General features: G+C 37.0%; 1 protein-coding gene across 1 annotated transcript in view; it reads right to left on the reverse strand.

Annotated features, from left to right (window-relative positions):
* Positions 1 to 17,812, reverse strand: part of LOC124273788 (dynein axonemal heavy chain 5-like) — a 97,921-nt gene that overhangs the window by 57,581 nt on the left and 22,528 nt on the right. The window contains 5 exon segments of the mRNA XM_046709095.1: positions 56 to 260; positions 1,784 to 1,944; positions 6,895 to 6,945; positions 9,105 to 9,192; positions 10,298 to 10,432. Of these exon segments, the coding sequence (XP_046565051.1) occupies positions 56 to 260; positions 1,784 to 1,944; positions 6,895 to 6,945; positions 9,105 to 9,192; positions 10,298 to 10,432 (640 nt within the window).

Genomic DNA, 17,812 nt, shown 5'->3' on the forward strand with positions numbered 1-17,812 from the left:
TAGGTTATTTTATGATGCAAGCAGAGACAGACTGTGGGCTCTCTTTGTTCCTTACCTACAAGGACCGACACAAAGGCATCAAGTGAGTTGAGGAAATCAGCTCTGACGTTGGCGTCATCTTTCTCCAGCTTTCCCCAGCCTTTCTCCAGGTTCTTCAGGGCCGGGATGAAGATACTGGACAGTAAGTTCTCCACAGCATGTAGAAGGCCACGGCCATTGTGAGCATGACCATTGGTGTCGAGCATCGTGAAGTTCACATCCTGAACATCGAATCGTGTAACATCAAAACATGATCCATGTGTTTCTGGGTCAGACAGTTCTGTTCCACAAAGCGATAGTACGGCTAAGATGACATCAAATTTATGATTCCCAACAGTTGTTGGCTAAGATGATCATTACATCCATAATTTAACATAGACTGGGACAGTCTAAGATGATGCATTACATCCCATAATTTAACATAGACTTCCGACAGTCAGTAGACTTCCGCTAAGATGATCGTACATCCCATAATTTAACATAGACTTCCGACAGTCGTAGCGCTAAGATGATCGTACATCCCATAATTTAACATAGACTTCCGACAGTCGTAGCGCTAAGATGATCGTACATCCCATAATTTAACATAGACTTCCGACAGTCAAGGCTAAGATGATCGCATCCCATAATTTAACATAGACTTCCGACAGTCGTGGCGCTAAGATGATCGTGATAATTTAACATAGACTTCCGACAGTGTACATCCCCATAATTTAACATAGACTTCCGACAGTTAGCGCTAAGATGATCGTACATCCCATAATTTAACATAGACTTCCGACAGTCGTAGCGCTAAGATGATCGTACATCCCATAATTTAACATAGACTTCCGACAGTCGTAACGCTAAGATGATCGTACATCCCATAATTTAACATAGACTTCTGACAGTCGTAGCGCTAAGATGATCATTACATCCCATAATTTAACATAGACTTCCGACAGTCGTAGCGCTAAGATGATCGTACATCCCATAATTTAACATAGACTTCCGACAGTCGTAGCGCTAAGATGATCGTACATCCCATAATTTAACATAGACTTCCGACAGTCGTAGCGCTAAGATGATCGTACATCCCATAATTTAACATAGACTTCCGACAGTCGTAGCGCTATTATAGGTTTGTGGAGCAGGTCCCTGGTCTGCAACTCCAGCCACCCTTCAGATGTCCCATGAAATAATGTTAATGGATGGGAAGAATGAATATGATCCATGACATTATTCATACTCCTTGTGGGTTATAACACTAGCATTAGAAACGTCTTCTAAGCTGAAATTTCCATAGTGATAGTACTGACAGCAAAATGGTAAACTTTCAAAACATGTAACCAGCACTGCCCACAAATGACAATTCTATAACTACCTGTCAGAACACTATAGTTACATAACTTACAACAGTATCCATGGTTACTGCTGGTGTTTATATAATTATTAAAATCGTTACACAAACAAACACAAAGAAAACCGTTTTCTTTGAATAGTGTGTTCTTGTGCAAAATGTACATATCTTGGCTACATAATATTGGAAAAAGCGCATTACGTGTATAGTGTACCGACAAATATAACATATTGTTTCAGTTGAATAAACAGGAGCTAACAATTATGTACCATCACCCCTACACTCTCTACCGACCTGTCAATCTTTTAGGAATAAATGCACACTATACACAAGAAAACATAACATCTCAGTTTTAACTGTAAGAAGTCTTGGAAAGTCCTGGAAAGTTTCTGAAGTATTGCCGACCTTTGAAATGTTCTGTTCAGTGATAGCATTGTCTGTTGGTGCCTTAGTGAAGACGAGGCACGTCCCTCGAAGTGGTACCTCCTTCCCATCAGCCAGAAACACCTTCGGCTTGGTCGACTTGACCGTCTTCGTTGTCGGCGGGCCAATACGAACATGATCAACTGGAAAGTCAAGGAACTGATGTTACTTTGTTCATAAAATCCTATTTTTACGTAAAATAAGACAAGACTTCATGAAACACTGTAAAGTAAATATACCACATACTTTATTACCTGTGATAATGCCAATGTTTAATGATCATGCAGAGAACAATAGTTATACTTAGACAACAAAGGAGATCTGCTCCAATGGTTTAGACAAATCACTGTCTTGTACTTCATGTAAACGATTTCATTTCATGGAAAGATGTTCAGGATTCTTTTAACCAACTAGAAATCTACAGCAAAGTAGCCCTAAAAGTGAAATCTAATCAGTTGAGTCATATATTTGAATAATATTATTTCCACATATTAGACCAGACCAAGTTTTTTCTTGCAACACATATCCTGGATCTAGTTAACATTAAAAATATACAAGCTGCCATGTTTGATCAGAAATATGACTTTTTTATAAAAGAAATATTTGATTGTTTTTTTGTCATGACCTTATTGCAAGAATGATGTCAACAACCTCAACAATAAAATAGTCTCCATCTTGGCATATTTATTTACCAAAATCAAAAGAAGAAAAATGGTCTGGTGCTAAACAAATCAGGCAAAATGGTAATAGCAGTTGTACTGAAATGTCTAATTTCCTTATTAAAATCTCCTCATTGAGACATAACTGTCAAAACCATGATGCCAAAAAGTATCTGGTGCAAACTGAAAGCAAGGAAGCAAGATAAAAAAAATTGAATAATCATGAGAACCACTGTGGAACCTTGTATATCCATGGTTACTCTCAGGTGTCCACCAGTACAACGTAACCAGTATTACTGAAGCTGTAGCGAAGCCTAGTCATGTTATAGCCGTGGCTGACGATACTCTGAGTGGTACCACGATACATGCACCACTGTATCACACCGACACCGCCTGTGTCGAGAATGTTAGGTTAGACTGACCACACACACCAATCTGTTATTAAAACAGGCAACTGTCACCCTGAACAATCTGTGTGTACTTAATGTATCCAAAAGGTATGGTTTGTTGATGATTTAGAGATTTATCATAGATGAACTCTCTGAACAGATACCATATTTGACATAATAAGGACCCTCTTCATATCAGCACCTGTAAGTAATTTGTAAATAAGTCTCATGTGTTTTTAATAAAATTACATGAGCGAATTCTTCTCATCTTTAGTTCATTTCAATTTCATAATAAAGCATTCAAAAGCATAATCTTTATTCAATGTAAATAAACACACATATATGGAAAGATTTCATGAACAATGGGAGCTTATTATGTGGAATATGGTATATTCAACAGAGTATATATAAACATAAACACAGACTTCAAGATGCCAGTTGCCAACAAACACCAAGATACATGTGACAGTGTTACCCCAGTCTACAGTCGCCAGTGAAGTGTATGAATGATAGTAATGTAACGTGAAGTCCTTGTCAGTCATACGGTGTATTCCCAGAGCGGCCCCTCTGTCTATTACATAACAACCAAATTCAGGGGCCTCTATGGGACAACTCGTTAAGAAGGTGTGAACGTGGGGGCCAGTGTGAGACAACTTGTTAGTTGTCAAAACAAAGAGTTAATCTGCTACTGTGAGTAGAAGACAGTAGTAATAATCTGCTACTGTGAGTAGAAGGTGGCTGCTGATGCTGTTAAGAAGGTGTGAACATTGTCAAAACAAAGAAGGTGGCTGCTGATGCTGGTGTAAACGTTGTGAGAGTCTGGTTACCATTAATGGTTTGTGTAATAAATTATCTTTAATTTTAATGTTGTTAACTGCTGGTCTGATGCTGGTGTGAAGTTTGTGTAATGAATCTATCTTCATTAATTTTGTGTGTGTTATGTTACTTTATCCTTTTAACTGCTTCTGTATTTTTGCTATAAGTAGACTTCTGGGTGAATGTTTATCCTCATATCAGTAGCTTCTGGGTGATGGCTCTAAAGGGGAGGTTGTTTTTGTTTGTTGTTTCTTTTTCATCAGAGCTCTTTCAAAGCATCACACCTCCCTAATTAGTCCAACACAGTTGGTAATTAAGCTGATTGGATTAAGAGGGGCCAGTGTGGGAACACTTAAGTGTTCGGGGGCCACTGTGGGAAGGGTCGTTAACAAGGCGAGAAAACTCAGGGGCCACTGTGGGAAGGGTCGTTAACAAGGCGTGAAAACTCAGGGAAGGCACTGTGGGAAGGGTCGTTAACAAGGCGTGAAAACTCAGGGGGCACTGTGGGAAGGGTTGTTAACAAGGCGTGAAAACTCAGGGGCACTGTGGGAAGGGCCACTCCGGGAATAAATCAGTCATACACGTGATGCTTGTGTATGAAAACATCTCTATACATATGTAAATTCAAATGCTGTTAAAACCTTTTGACAAAAAAAAATTGTTTGCAAAATGTCTGTGTCCATTATCACTAAAGAATAAAATAGAAAAGTATTTTCTTACATTTTACATACAAACAAAAGAATTAAAAATTTAAAAAATATGAAATAATTAATCCAGTGGAAAAATTGGAAAAATGAATGTTAAAGAAAATTGAATATATTCCCTGTACAGGTCTGTCTTGAGATCCTATTTGTTTTGCTTGTTCATAGTAAAGATGTGCACATTTTTAGTATAGGTGTTTAACAGTAATGGGATTAGAAGTGGAAAGATACAGCTGCCCCACCACAGACAAGTTCCCTTAATAATATTCACAATTCGTATCCTAAACAAAACTAAATACATTCATTCTATTTTTTACTTGACTGAACTTTTCCTAAATATCAGTATAGGAGCCAATAAATATAAAACTTTTAACAGTGATATTGTCAAAATCTGGTGTGATCTATAAATATTTTCTCTTCTAAGCTCTGATCACTGACAACCACTGTGATATAACATGTAATTTAAGGGGTATGAGATTTTACTTATTCTATACTAAAAGGTTTATGTTAAATGACTATGTCCTGTTGCTCTAGGTACTGTCATTTATCACAATTACCAGTCGCCATGAAATACAGAAGCCAGCCCTCAAATGCCAGCCCAGGAGTGCCATGAAACTAGAACAATAATCCGTAGAAAACACGTCACTATGGGCCAAAGCTTCATGGAGCATGTAACTCAATATTCTAACCTACACAATGCATAATGAATAAGTCATGAAAAGCTACATTTCACTGACACCAAGGTAAAGAAAGTCAGGTTCCTAGTCATTGTCTGAGGTATTATTTCGCCTACTTGTCTATCCTGCTGATAATTGTTCAAACCCCACGATTCCAATATTAGCGACAACTTAAACAATTCCCTTGACATCCTTACACACTATGTAAGGTCACAGGCATAGAACCCATTCCCCAAACTGCAATAAAAGTGACAAACTGCCCTCCATTTACAGGAGAGTGCTTGAAGCTTTATTGCCTAGCAACGGATAAACAGTTTGCAATGACATGAAAGTGTTGACAGAAATACACTGGTGTAGGCCTGTGACTCTAGGGCGACAGAGAAGAATTGACAACATAAATAAGAACCAAGCCTGCTACCTGTTTCAAAGAGCAGTGCATACAATGTTGACATGGAGGAGTTTATGTAAACATGGCTGCCCATACAGTAAACTTGAGTTATGAGTTGACAAATTTTATCTTAATATTAATTTATGTCTTGGTCGGGGGAACACATACTTTTTTCTGCAGGGTGGTCAATAGTTCATAGTACACATCACAGTGGGATATATGTGATGTTATTTCCAGGGAAAGATGAGAGGTGTGGCACCGATGTTATTATTAAATGATAACAAGATCTTTCCAGTATTTCATCCTTGTGAATCATGCCCGCCCCATTTCAGATAATGATCTGACATCATCAGGAAAAAAGAACAATCTTTACACAAGTCATACAACATTTGAAGGGGGGAGGGGCTAAATGGAATGGTTTTAACATGGTTCTGAAATAATTGACTACTTTCTTGCAACCTAAAGATTTGTATGACCCTTGGAGAGGTCATGAAGTCATTGTCAAGTGTATGAAGAAGGCAATAAAAATAATTCAACAGCTGAACATAAAAGTATTGAGGTAAACAATAAGCCAGCCAGTTTACAGATCTACTATATGCCACAGATGAAATGCCCATTACTTCAAAACATCTTCAATACAGCAGATGGAAAACCAGAATCTAACCAAGAACCACATAATCTACAGCACTAGAGTGCCATCTGAATGTGCTGAATCACAAGCATGGCTGTCCTACTGACTCTACAACGTATTCTTGGGCTCAATCTAAGACTAAAAATTATGTACCTAAAATCTGCTACATTTCAAGTCTCAAAAAATATATATAGTGAAATGACTATTTAATTTGTTGCTAATCTTAAGGATAAACTAACAGATGTTTGTTGCAACTGAAAATCTTTAACCAGATGGTTGTTCACAATCATTACTGCTGACATGAGATGAATTGTAAAAGGTTATTGAAATTAATCAAATGTAGCATAGCATGGTTGTAATAAATAGAGTAAAAAAATATGATAGTACCAAAAAACACAAACTGGAGTGTGCTAATTACGATGATATATCCTTTCTACTGTCTCTTATCATATCATAATGCAAGATTATTTCTGATTATATAATTGTCATGACTTATTAATTAAAACATGTTTCATTACCACGAAAGTGAAATCTGATCCAGACAATCAGATACAAAAACTCAAACAATACAATGACTTACTCTTTCAATAATATAAAACATTGATAAATAAGTAATGACATATAGATTGCTTTCCAATCAAAGTGATTCTAAAGAAACTTAAAAAAAGTGAATTCCGCCTACACTTGTTTAAAAAATTTCATCTGGTTAAAGATTGATCAAGGAAGCTACAATGTTTGTATAGATAGTTGTACGGCTAACACTACATGTCTGGGTGTGGCAAGTGCTGTGAGGCAACATGAATTAGGTGCTCAATGTGGTCGCAAAACATACTCGTGCTTTTACGCCGGCTGTCCGTGGTTTGAATGCGAAAATCTACCGAAGCTGAAAATAAATTCATGAGTAATGAAACTAAGAATGGCAACATGTTAGAAATGCTAAACCATTATGAATGTTAGCACTAAAGTCAATATGGACCAGTACCACAGTTGGAACTAAGAACTTAAATAATGGTAAATGTGTAACCAGGAAGTGGTCAAATTGGTGCTTGTTGTCAGGAACATAGTCTTCATCAGAATATTATAGGATGATTGCTCAAAGAGATATCTGCTGTTGCTGATCATGGAGAAATTATTGATGATTGGATGGGATGGTTAATCTGTTTGAGGTGAGTAATCAACAAGATAGTCATCTTAATTAGCACTGGTCAAATTAATTAACGCCAGTTAAGATATCAGTAGCCACTTAACACTGGTCCAAATGGAGCCATTCTCTTCGACAATCTTCCATGGCACATTAGGTAGGCATTGTGTTTCAAATCAGTTAAAAATAAACTCTGATATAGGTGGCTGTAAGAAATATCAGCCACGATCTCAATTAATGAATACAGCTATACAGTTTAGAAGATGCCTACAGTTTTAAGACATTAGACTACAACTTATGGAATAATTATAATTTAATGCCATTTAGCAACATTTTGGCCTGGGGCACCAAGGTTTGGCTTCACACATTATATCAGTCAATTACAAATTACTTTAATCCCTAAAAATAAGAATAAAGAAAGTACCAACTGATCCAAAAAGGAACATAACATTCATAATATTCATTCATGTTGTGGAATTTATCAAGAATATATTTGAACAATAATATTTGAACAATAATAATAATATTTGAACAATAATATTTGCTGTCGATCCCCCAAATTGGGTATCCAATGTCATGTACTATTGGTATCCTGGTTTTCTGTTTACATGCCATGGAAATACAAGTGGAATAATTATTACCACACATCATATCAATAATTAACACTCATCCTCAAAATACCCCCATCTTTTGTGAAATGCAAACAATTGACAGAGTGTAAACAATATACATCCTGTGCCTGAGTGAGTGATATAAGCCGTATCCCCCAAAAGGTGAATACATGACAAACTTTATTTGGTGACAACAACATTGGAATGCGGAGGAATTGGTGTTTTCACAAATTACGGTATATTTGGTGAAATGTGACTTTATAAACATTCCCAACAGTTCTAGTTACCTTCCTAAATCAATGCCATATGCTAAATACTCTGAAAGTAATTAAAACAAATGAACAATGCATTCAAATTTCAAAATAGTAACATGTCAATAAAAAAAACTTTTACATAGCATTCATTTAGTTTAAATTCTGCATGCTTCACACTGGAAATGAATACAAAATGTCTACTCATTCTCCGACTGCTATCCAAACAGGATGAAAACTAAACTTGAAAACATATAACTACAGTTTAATTTATCTGCTCGTACAAAAAGTAAGTACCTTTGTACAATTGAGGAAACATGCAAGAAAGATACTCTACGTTCACATCTAAACCACAATTTAATCATTAGTAATTCAACACACAATGCTTCCACTATAAACTAGAATGATTAGAGACAGCTAAATGTTATTCAAAAGTACTTTTGACATAAGTAATGCCTTTCCTGGGTACTTTCTGGTTGATCAATATTGTCCAAGATATTAACGTCTATAGATGAATCTGATGGTCATTCACGTTTCATAAATCACAGAGTTTCTAACAATAAATGACTATTTCTTAAAAAAATATGAAAACTGTGCTGCAGTGAGAAACCAAATCACAATAATATGTCTTATGCCTATAATACCTCTATAATTTGCTCAAAATGTTCCCAAAAGACCAGTGCCCAATTCCATCTGTCCCAATTGAGTGCTAAGATGTTTGTACCATCCATGCTTAGGTTTAGGTTCACAATGGTCATAGCACTAACACTGTTTGGTGGAATGGGGTTAAACAAAAGCCAAGCAAGATGTGAAATTTACCTTGGTCATACAAAACTTCCTTAATCCCCCGGTGGTATGAAATTTCCTTCAGTCATTCAAAAACTCATTTGGTAGCATAAAATTCTCCTAGGTCATATAAACCTTTCCTTAGTAATCACAGATATCCTTAAGCTAGAAATAAAACAGCTGTAGGTTATATGAAACTTCCTGATTTTTTATGAAACTTGGCAAGTTGACAAAATCAAGGGTATGAGCTCACCTTGTTCCCGCTCTGGCTCTGGTTCCTGGTAGTAGAACAGGAGGCGGTTGAGACCATTGGCTCTAAGGAATCGTTCCATGTTCTCAATCTGTGGAACAAAAGAACAGCATGGCATGGACTACATTCAGACAACAGTTAAGTGAAGAATAATAACAAACAAGCAAAATTTAGCTGTGTCCAGTATTCAGATTTAATTAGAATGTCTTACCGGTACATGTTTCTAACAAGAGAGAGTCCCAGATCTTTCAAAGTATTTCTTAAGAAACACAAACTTATACTGAAAGACATGTTTGCCTTTGGTAAAAACTGGTCAATCTTTCCTCTTTTTTCAGTCAGAAATTACAACTATTTGACAATGTGACATTTCAACAAAACTAGAATTATCTCCCCAAAAATATTTAAATTTGCTATGGAAACTAAAACTTTTCGTCAGGTGATGGATGTGGTGACGCTGGTGTGAAGATACACACATATACTTTCCCAGGTGCTGGTATCTGGACACTATTGAACACAGTGTAAGTATGAAGTAATTATCAAGATAACCCTTCACCCTCTCACAAAGAGAGCAAACACAAGCACCTGCCATGACACATTCAATGTCGTCAGTGTCAAACTCTGGGGTAGGGTTATCAGACGTTTAGTGGAAGGGCTGCTCCAAAAACACTGACATCAACATAGATCAAAACTATTTCAATTAGTCTCCCAAAATAGACTAAATTAAATCATCTTTTTAATCTAATTATCAATTCTCAATTCCTAAACAAGCATATAGTTGTGTGTGCTAACAAACCATTGCCAAGAGCAAAGATAATTTTCATTTGGTGTGAAGGTTGGAAACAATTAAGGGTGATTCATTTAGTGTCCACACAGGTGAGTGAGGTAAATGTCACTTCAAGCAGCATGATAGTTACTTGACAGAATGTCAGCTTCATGTGACAGCAACAGTCAAAGTTGAGCAGGTTTCAGGTGCATGTTATTACCTACTACTCAGAAAAGGTAAAAGAACTCCCAGTTTTTTGTTCAAATTGGAAGAAAGCAAATGTCAACATTATTTTTAGATTATAAATAATCATAAAATGCAAATTTCATACATATTTGCATATAAAATACAGGAAACTGCAAACTAAACAAACCATACTTTGAAATTCTGCATTATCTGTGAAATGACAAACAATCAAAGAGATCAATATTACCTGGTTTCCCTCCAAGATGGCATCTTCGACCTCTGACCTCTCCAGGCCCAGGCTGTCTGCGACAGTCTGCAGGATGTAATAGTGGCGGTCATCTAGTTGAGCACGCTTCGCTTCCCGCTCTTCCTTCAGTTTTTGCTGCAAAACACAACCAGGTGTCAGTCACGGCCACAGGCATCAATAATGTATGGGTATTGATCACACCCACATCCTGCCAGAGGTACTGCCACCCTTGGCGCCAATTATCCTGGTTGTTGTGGTTCCACCTACATGGCCTTAATGACTAGTGGTGGTCAGGAGGACGGGCCATTAATGACAGGAACACAGCCTTGGGTACTGCGGCTCACCTTGCCTTCATTTAAGTTTGAAAATGAAGGAGACAATCAGTTAAACCTACTGTACACTAAACATATAGCAGTTTCATTATAGTTTTACTTACAAGTAAATGAAAAAGGGCCAAAAGCCATAAAGCATATAGTTCAATAAGGCTGCAATGGAAACATATATATAGAGAATCTCACCCGAGTGTCTTCTGATATCAAATATATCACCACGAGTTGATAAAATTACAAATATCCAAGGCTTGCCATTGATACATTCCATTCAAAATACAGAATACAGTATAAATGCTGCTGTGTTCAAGACTTTGCTGACAAAATAACTTTTCAATTCAAAAGCTTTTTACATAGAAATAACTGTTACTTCCTTCAAATGTACATGTCTCCCGATCGATAATGTACATGCTGCTAAAACAATGTTTCTAATAGTATCAGTTTCCTTCATAGCACAGGAAGCCATGTTTGTTTGTTGGTTGGCTGGTTAATGCCGTTCTCAGCAATCAGAGGCCCAGATAAGCTTCGTATCCGGGTAAAATACGCAAAACAAAATCCAATTACTCTTTGAAAAATAATTGTTGCGTACCAATTACGCATTTAAAATGTTAGATACGCAAAAAGTTTAAAACAAATGCGTACAGAATATATTTATAAAAATTGCTTGCATTATGAAGAAGACATCGATTGCTATCAAGTTGTACTGTTAGTATAGGACAAGTGTTGTACTGTCAGTATAGGATAAGTGATTTTTTGTATGAAATCATTTCCATTATATTTAAGTTGGTTTTGACATACCTGCTTAGTAAACTTACTCAATGACATAATACTTAGGTGAGTAAAATGACTGAAATACGCACATATTTGAAAGCAGTGGGTAACGGAAAATGAAACACCCACTCAACAAAAATACAGTGGGTACAGTACCCACATGAGCTAAATCTTATCTGGAGCTCTGGCAATATTCCAGCTACATGGCAGCAGCATATAAATAGTTAAGCCTGGACCAGACAAACCAGTGATCAACAGCATCAGCATTGATCTATGCTATTGGGATACGATGACATATGTCAAACAAGTCAGCAAGCCTGACCACCCATTCATCCCTGAAACATACTAAGGCCTCACTCAACCAAGACCTCTATTCTGAAGAAGATCTCTGCAAGAATCTTGTTAAAATCAGTTTTACTGGATGTTGCAAGTCCATCAGAGACAGAAGTTCCGTGTTAGCGATACAGGAGGCGGGGATTGTGGCTTCCATTCAGCAGTTGGGTGTCGTAGGGGTCCACAGTATAACAGAACGTACTGCTTGATTGGCACTCTATCAAATCAAATTAGACATTTGCATAGCACTACATATCCAGAGTCCTGCTCATGTGCACTTAGTCGAATGCTCGTTTGAAGAGGATGGTTTAGAGACAAGATCGGAAACTGTTGATATTTTCCGATTTTCTGACATTTTCAGGTAATCCATTCCAGAGTACAGCACCCACTCTGCTAAATGTTCTGTCCCCGTATGTTGTGGTTCGGACAAATGGAACATCTAAGCTTTGCTGACTAGCTGATCTGAGTGACCTTCCAGGCTTGTGAAGGTTGACTAGTTCCTTCAGGACTGGTGTTATGTACATATGTGTGTATTCGGTACCACCTAATGTACAGCTGTTACAGACCTATTTACCAATATCCGGTGTTGCTGTAGTTAATCCCTTCATGGATACCACTTTATTGTCTTTATTAATTCCTATATACGCCTGTTAATTCCTGTTCAATGTACATAAGTCTGTCCTTTGCTTTAGAACTTCATTCCTGAAGAATTTTTTCAGAAATGTTGCATCATGATATGATAAAGAAGTCGTCATTGATAAAGTACCTTGTCTCATTCATAATGCACTATAGATATTACAACATGCACGATATTTGAGGAAGAAGTTTAAGTTTATAGTCACATCGGCTGTATTTCAGACATATCATGATTTGGGGAAGATGACAGACTCAACTGCTCTGTGTCAAACAACTGTAACATTTCAAACAGAACCGGTGGATAATACTACCTACAGGTTGTAGAGTATATTCATTAATTATTGATGATCTGTAGTGGGTGATTTTTACCTACAAATTATTGTTCTTAAAATGTAGAATATTCCTTATTCACAATTTTTCTCAGGATTAAACATTTGGAATATATATACTTCCTTAAAAACATCTGAGTATTTTTGTTACTTATAAAATCTTTAGATTCCTAAACATAACATATATACATTGGTTCACTTTCACATAAATTTAACGCATAATGATATACAGCTGGGTGAGGATTAGGTAATCTAACCTGAATGACGTCTATCCTTGAACAAATACGGCAAAACACTGTGTAAGGCAAAAGATCCAACCATCATCACGTCAGCCATAAACCAATGTTTTACAGAGCTATCATCAATCAGTTGTGCTGCAACTTGAGAAGCACATCTGACAACACCTGTGATATGTACAACTGCGTAGCAGACGTCACCAAACTCACCAATGTTCGGGAACTGTGGAGGGACATACTGCAGGTCATATTCCTTGAATCTCTACCAAAATTGATGGCTAAATTCTCCAAATATTGCTGTGATTGTGGAAAAAGACATGAAACAGACTTGAAGCAGACGTCATCAGGCTGACATCTTGGTCTTGTTGTTTACGGCATCATGATAAATGCATGATAGTCAAGAAACATGAAAGATCTTTGCCATATTGTCACATATTTTCACATGTCCTGTCCAACATGCAACATAGAAATATCGGCAATCTCCTGAACTTCACTTCAAAACATCCATCGTTACGTAGCAGTGTGGGTGGACTGACTAAGTGGATTCATATACATGGACTAATTGTGTCACAGATACACATGTGATTAAAACAAACTATATATATTTTGAATATTTCTAAAAATATAGATAAGTTCAAGGAAACAGATTGATACTGGAATTGTTAAACTGCAAACTGCAAAACCAGTCCATTATATTTCCATATTGAATTCCTGAATCAAGTGACATTTTGTATTCTGAAGGCAGCATGAATAATTTAAGGTGTTTCAGATAACCAGTAGAATAGCAGTTTAAAACTAGTGTGTGTTTCGTATGCCAATATATCATTAGAGTTAACATATAAAAAATAAATCCTGTATCTCTATAATCCTGTTTTCCTAGGAACTATTCACAAGTCTGTTGAAACATTTAGTTCTGCCAACTACGTTCAGTGCCCAGATAATATTTATTCAGTCTAATTTCCTAAGAGCTAATAGAAAGTCCTTCTGAAATAGGTATGAAACTTATTAAACTGTTTCAGAACTGTCATTTCAAATGTACTTCATTGTTAAATAACATATATCAAGTTTTTAAAACATAAAAATAACACAATAATGACTTTTATTAAATGATGAACAGAAGTTAAAAACAAAATAACCATATAGATTTAAGAACTGTTCAAAACAACTTGCTTGTAAAATATGCAAAAGTGCTCACCCGACTACCACTTGCAACTTCGGCAAAGTTAGCCAGAGACGATCCAACAATTCCAAACACTTTCTTCTTAAACATGGTTTCAAAACAAAGATGCAACTCGATTGTCTTTAATGTTTTTGTCCAGCATTAGGGGCAACAAGCCCAGGCTACACAGCCTCTTCCGTAAGTAAATGTTTCACCACAATTCAGTTGGTAATGAACTGTCAATGGTTCAAACATGGCTCCAACCACTGTCAAGTACAAATGTATTTCCTGAAAATAGGGCTGTGTCGTTACATTTCCAAAGCAGATAAAAAACTATGATTAGTATCTTTAACTCTCCAGACACTGGATTATGACACAGTTACACCAGAAGTTATGCCTGAAACTGTTCAGTCTGTAGACAAATAATACAGTCACCACAATCTGAATTCAGTATTCACATATTCCTGGGGATCATCTTCCCAAACATCTTCAATCTTCAATTTCAATATATTCCTTCCACAATCTTTGATCAAATATATTCCTTCCATGATTTTTGATCAAGTATACTCCTTCCACAATCTTTGAATATACTTCCACAATCTTTGATTGACTATACTCCTTCTACAATGTTTCATTTCATATACTTATCCCACATAGACGAGCCAGGAATCTGACACTGAAACCATAACAATTCCAGGTAAATGCAACGTGAGTTTCACTCTTGACCAAATCTGGTTGCCACCATGACAAAACTCATCAATCAACCGACACAAGCTACCCCAGCAGAAACTTATCTCAAACTGCCAGTATAACTTTAACCAAGAACCCAGAATGTTCCACTCGGACAAGGGAGTATACAAAGCCATGAAATATGTATAGTTCAAGAAAGACCTATAATCTGCTTTCCAGTGATTGGATCCGTAAATCACCTGTGCTAGGTTATTTGCACGCACAAGGTCTATTCACATGTTCGACATGTAGGCTTGGGAAGTGTATCTAAATTACTTCTACTGGTGATGAGAACAGGAAATTATTCAAACTGAATCTGAGAATTGGGTTCATCAAGTTCATGGGATTTAACAAGTCAATGCTGTTGACCATGGCAGTCAGCAATGTTCCAGCTATATCACATGAAATGAACGTGTTTGGACCAAGCAAACCAATGATGGAGCAGGGTTCCATGCTGTCAAGGTTGGATGACACCAAACCAACCAATCAACCCTTTTGACCATATACACAAACACATTGATCCGCCCTTAATGTGAAATCTTCGGGCACCTTAACGACATGTAGACATTATCACAAGCATGTCCTCAAATAGTAAATATATCCAGTACTGCAAATAAACACTGTATTAAGCCTTGCAAGAGTATATCGGAGTATATAGTGAACTGTGTCTCACAGTTTATATCTCCAGGGCTATCTACATTTGTAACAGGCCTCACTAAATCCTTATTAGACAGTAATTTACAGAATCTTTGACTACAATTTTACTAATGAAAATAAATAAATATTATTATCCCAGTAATCTGTGTGGAACCCTGACTGTGACTCAATCGGAGATATTTACAGATTTATCCATGAAGGACTCTTTCAGATATAACTGCCCCCATTAACCATCCCATTGGGAGATCTATACAATAAACTGAGTTATACATAGTTTGAGACAAGTAGGCAAGTAGACAAGTAGACAGGTAGACAAGTAGACAGGTAGACAAGTAGACAGGTAGACAAGTAGACAAGTAGTAGACAGGTAGGCAAGTAGACAAGTAGGCAAGTAGACAGTAGTAGACAGACAAGTAGACAGGTGGACAAGTAGACAGGTAGGCAGGCCAGTAGACAAGTAGACAGGTAGACAGGTAGACAAGTAGACAGGTAGACAAGTAGACAGGTAGGCAAGTAGACATGTAGATTGTAGACAGGTATTACACTGTGTTAGGTAGACACATGAGTTAAGGACCGTAGACACAATCATCCTTTGTGATGATTATTGCACAGATCATTACACTGTGTTAAATAACACATGAGTTAAGGGACTCATCAGTTGTAAGAGGGTAGGATGGGGGTGTCAGGGGTGTTCAGATATTTAGTTCTTGTATACAGTGCATTTACAGATGTAACGAACAACACCAATTATTTTGTCATGCTATCAAACTGGGATTCAAGAAATTAGTTTTTTAATTCAAGGCGAGAAGGACCTTATTGCTAGTTTGATGGCTTTTCATACAAAATGAATTATTTGTAACTAGCTGAAAAGCTGAATAAAAAAGTTGCAACAAAAATAAAATTCAAATAATATTTTCTACCGTAATTTTGTAAAGTATGAGGAGATTTGTCCATAAAACAGTTATATAATTAAACCAGGGGATTGTTCCTAAAAGCAATGACTGTGAGTGAGGGAGTTTAGTTTAACGCCGCACTCAGCGATATTCCACCCATATGGCGGCAGTCTATAAATAATCGGGTCTGGACCAGACTATAAGTTGTATGCTTCTCTCGAGGTAATATACCCTCTTTGTAGCAGTCGGTGGCCCGGGATGCCACTGCTACAAAGAGGCATACATCAGACCGTATTACCCGAGGGAGAAGCATACAACGTATTTATCTTACCGCCATGTTAAATGTAGAAAATATCATTTTATTTTATGTTAAAGATCGCTACCGACTATATGACATGCAAACAAAATGGCGTCTGCCTCTCGACTGGATTTTTAACATCAGTGAAACATATTCTGACAAGCATAAAACTGCTATAAAAATTGTTAATTATGTTTAAGCTGAGTGTGCAAACCACTCAATGTATAAAATAGCTTAAATAAAGCAGTGAAAGTCGGTAAAATAAATCTGTACAAAGTGAACACAAAAACAGCTGATCGAAAGGTTTTTGAACTCCAGGCTGGGCATGCGTCATATTATGACGTCATAAGATTGTTAGTGCTTCAGCTTCTCGGCGGAGAGCTTGGCGGTTGCCGTGGCAGCGGGTAATATTTTTTCCAGTTGTCACCCTCCTGGAAGGGTGACATGGAAACTTGTTAAACCGTCATTGACCAATGAAATTAAAGTATTTTACATGAAGGTAAGATAAAATCTAGTGATCAACAGCATGAGCATCGATCTACGCAATTTGGATACAATGACATGTGTCAACCAAGTCAGCGAGCCTCAGCACACGATCCCATTAGTTAATTGCCTCTTACAACAAGCATGGGTTACTGAAGACCAATTCTAAACCGTATCTTCACGAGTCCCTAACAGCAATGACTAACAATCAGTGTCAGTATAGTGTTTATAAAGACTTTCTGGAATAAGGGTCTGTCCTTTAAATAGATTAACAGAGACCAACAACCTACAGGCAATATTCAACATGAATATAAAACACATATTACGCAGCAATTTCCTTCATAAGTATACCCTGACAGAAACTATTTGAACAATAACTTCATGAGATAAAGCTTAGATAAACACTCCCACCATTAATGGTCTCGTTTGACGCACAACCCTTCACAACACAGGAATGGGATATGTATTTGTTTATCAAGACTGATCAGAAAGTCATCGATCTTATTGTCAGAGGGCCAGCCAACTTCAAGTGAACACAACATATCTCCCAAACTGCCCCTCCACTGATTACAGACTCCAGTCAACAGTCCCCACATTCTATCAACATTTATCACTGATTTAATCCTCAACACATCGATCTGACCTCAAAGTAATCATTGCAC

Source organism: Haliotis rubra, unplaced genomic scaffold, assembly GCF_003918875.1.
Source record: "Haliotis rubra isolate DU_JTF1 unplaced genomic scaffold, ASM391887v1 Scf184, whole genome shotgun sequence".
In the NCBI taxonomy this organism is placed as follows: Eukaryota; Metazoa; Mollusca; class Gastropoda; order Lepetellida; family Haliotidae; genus Haliotis; species Haliotis rubra.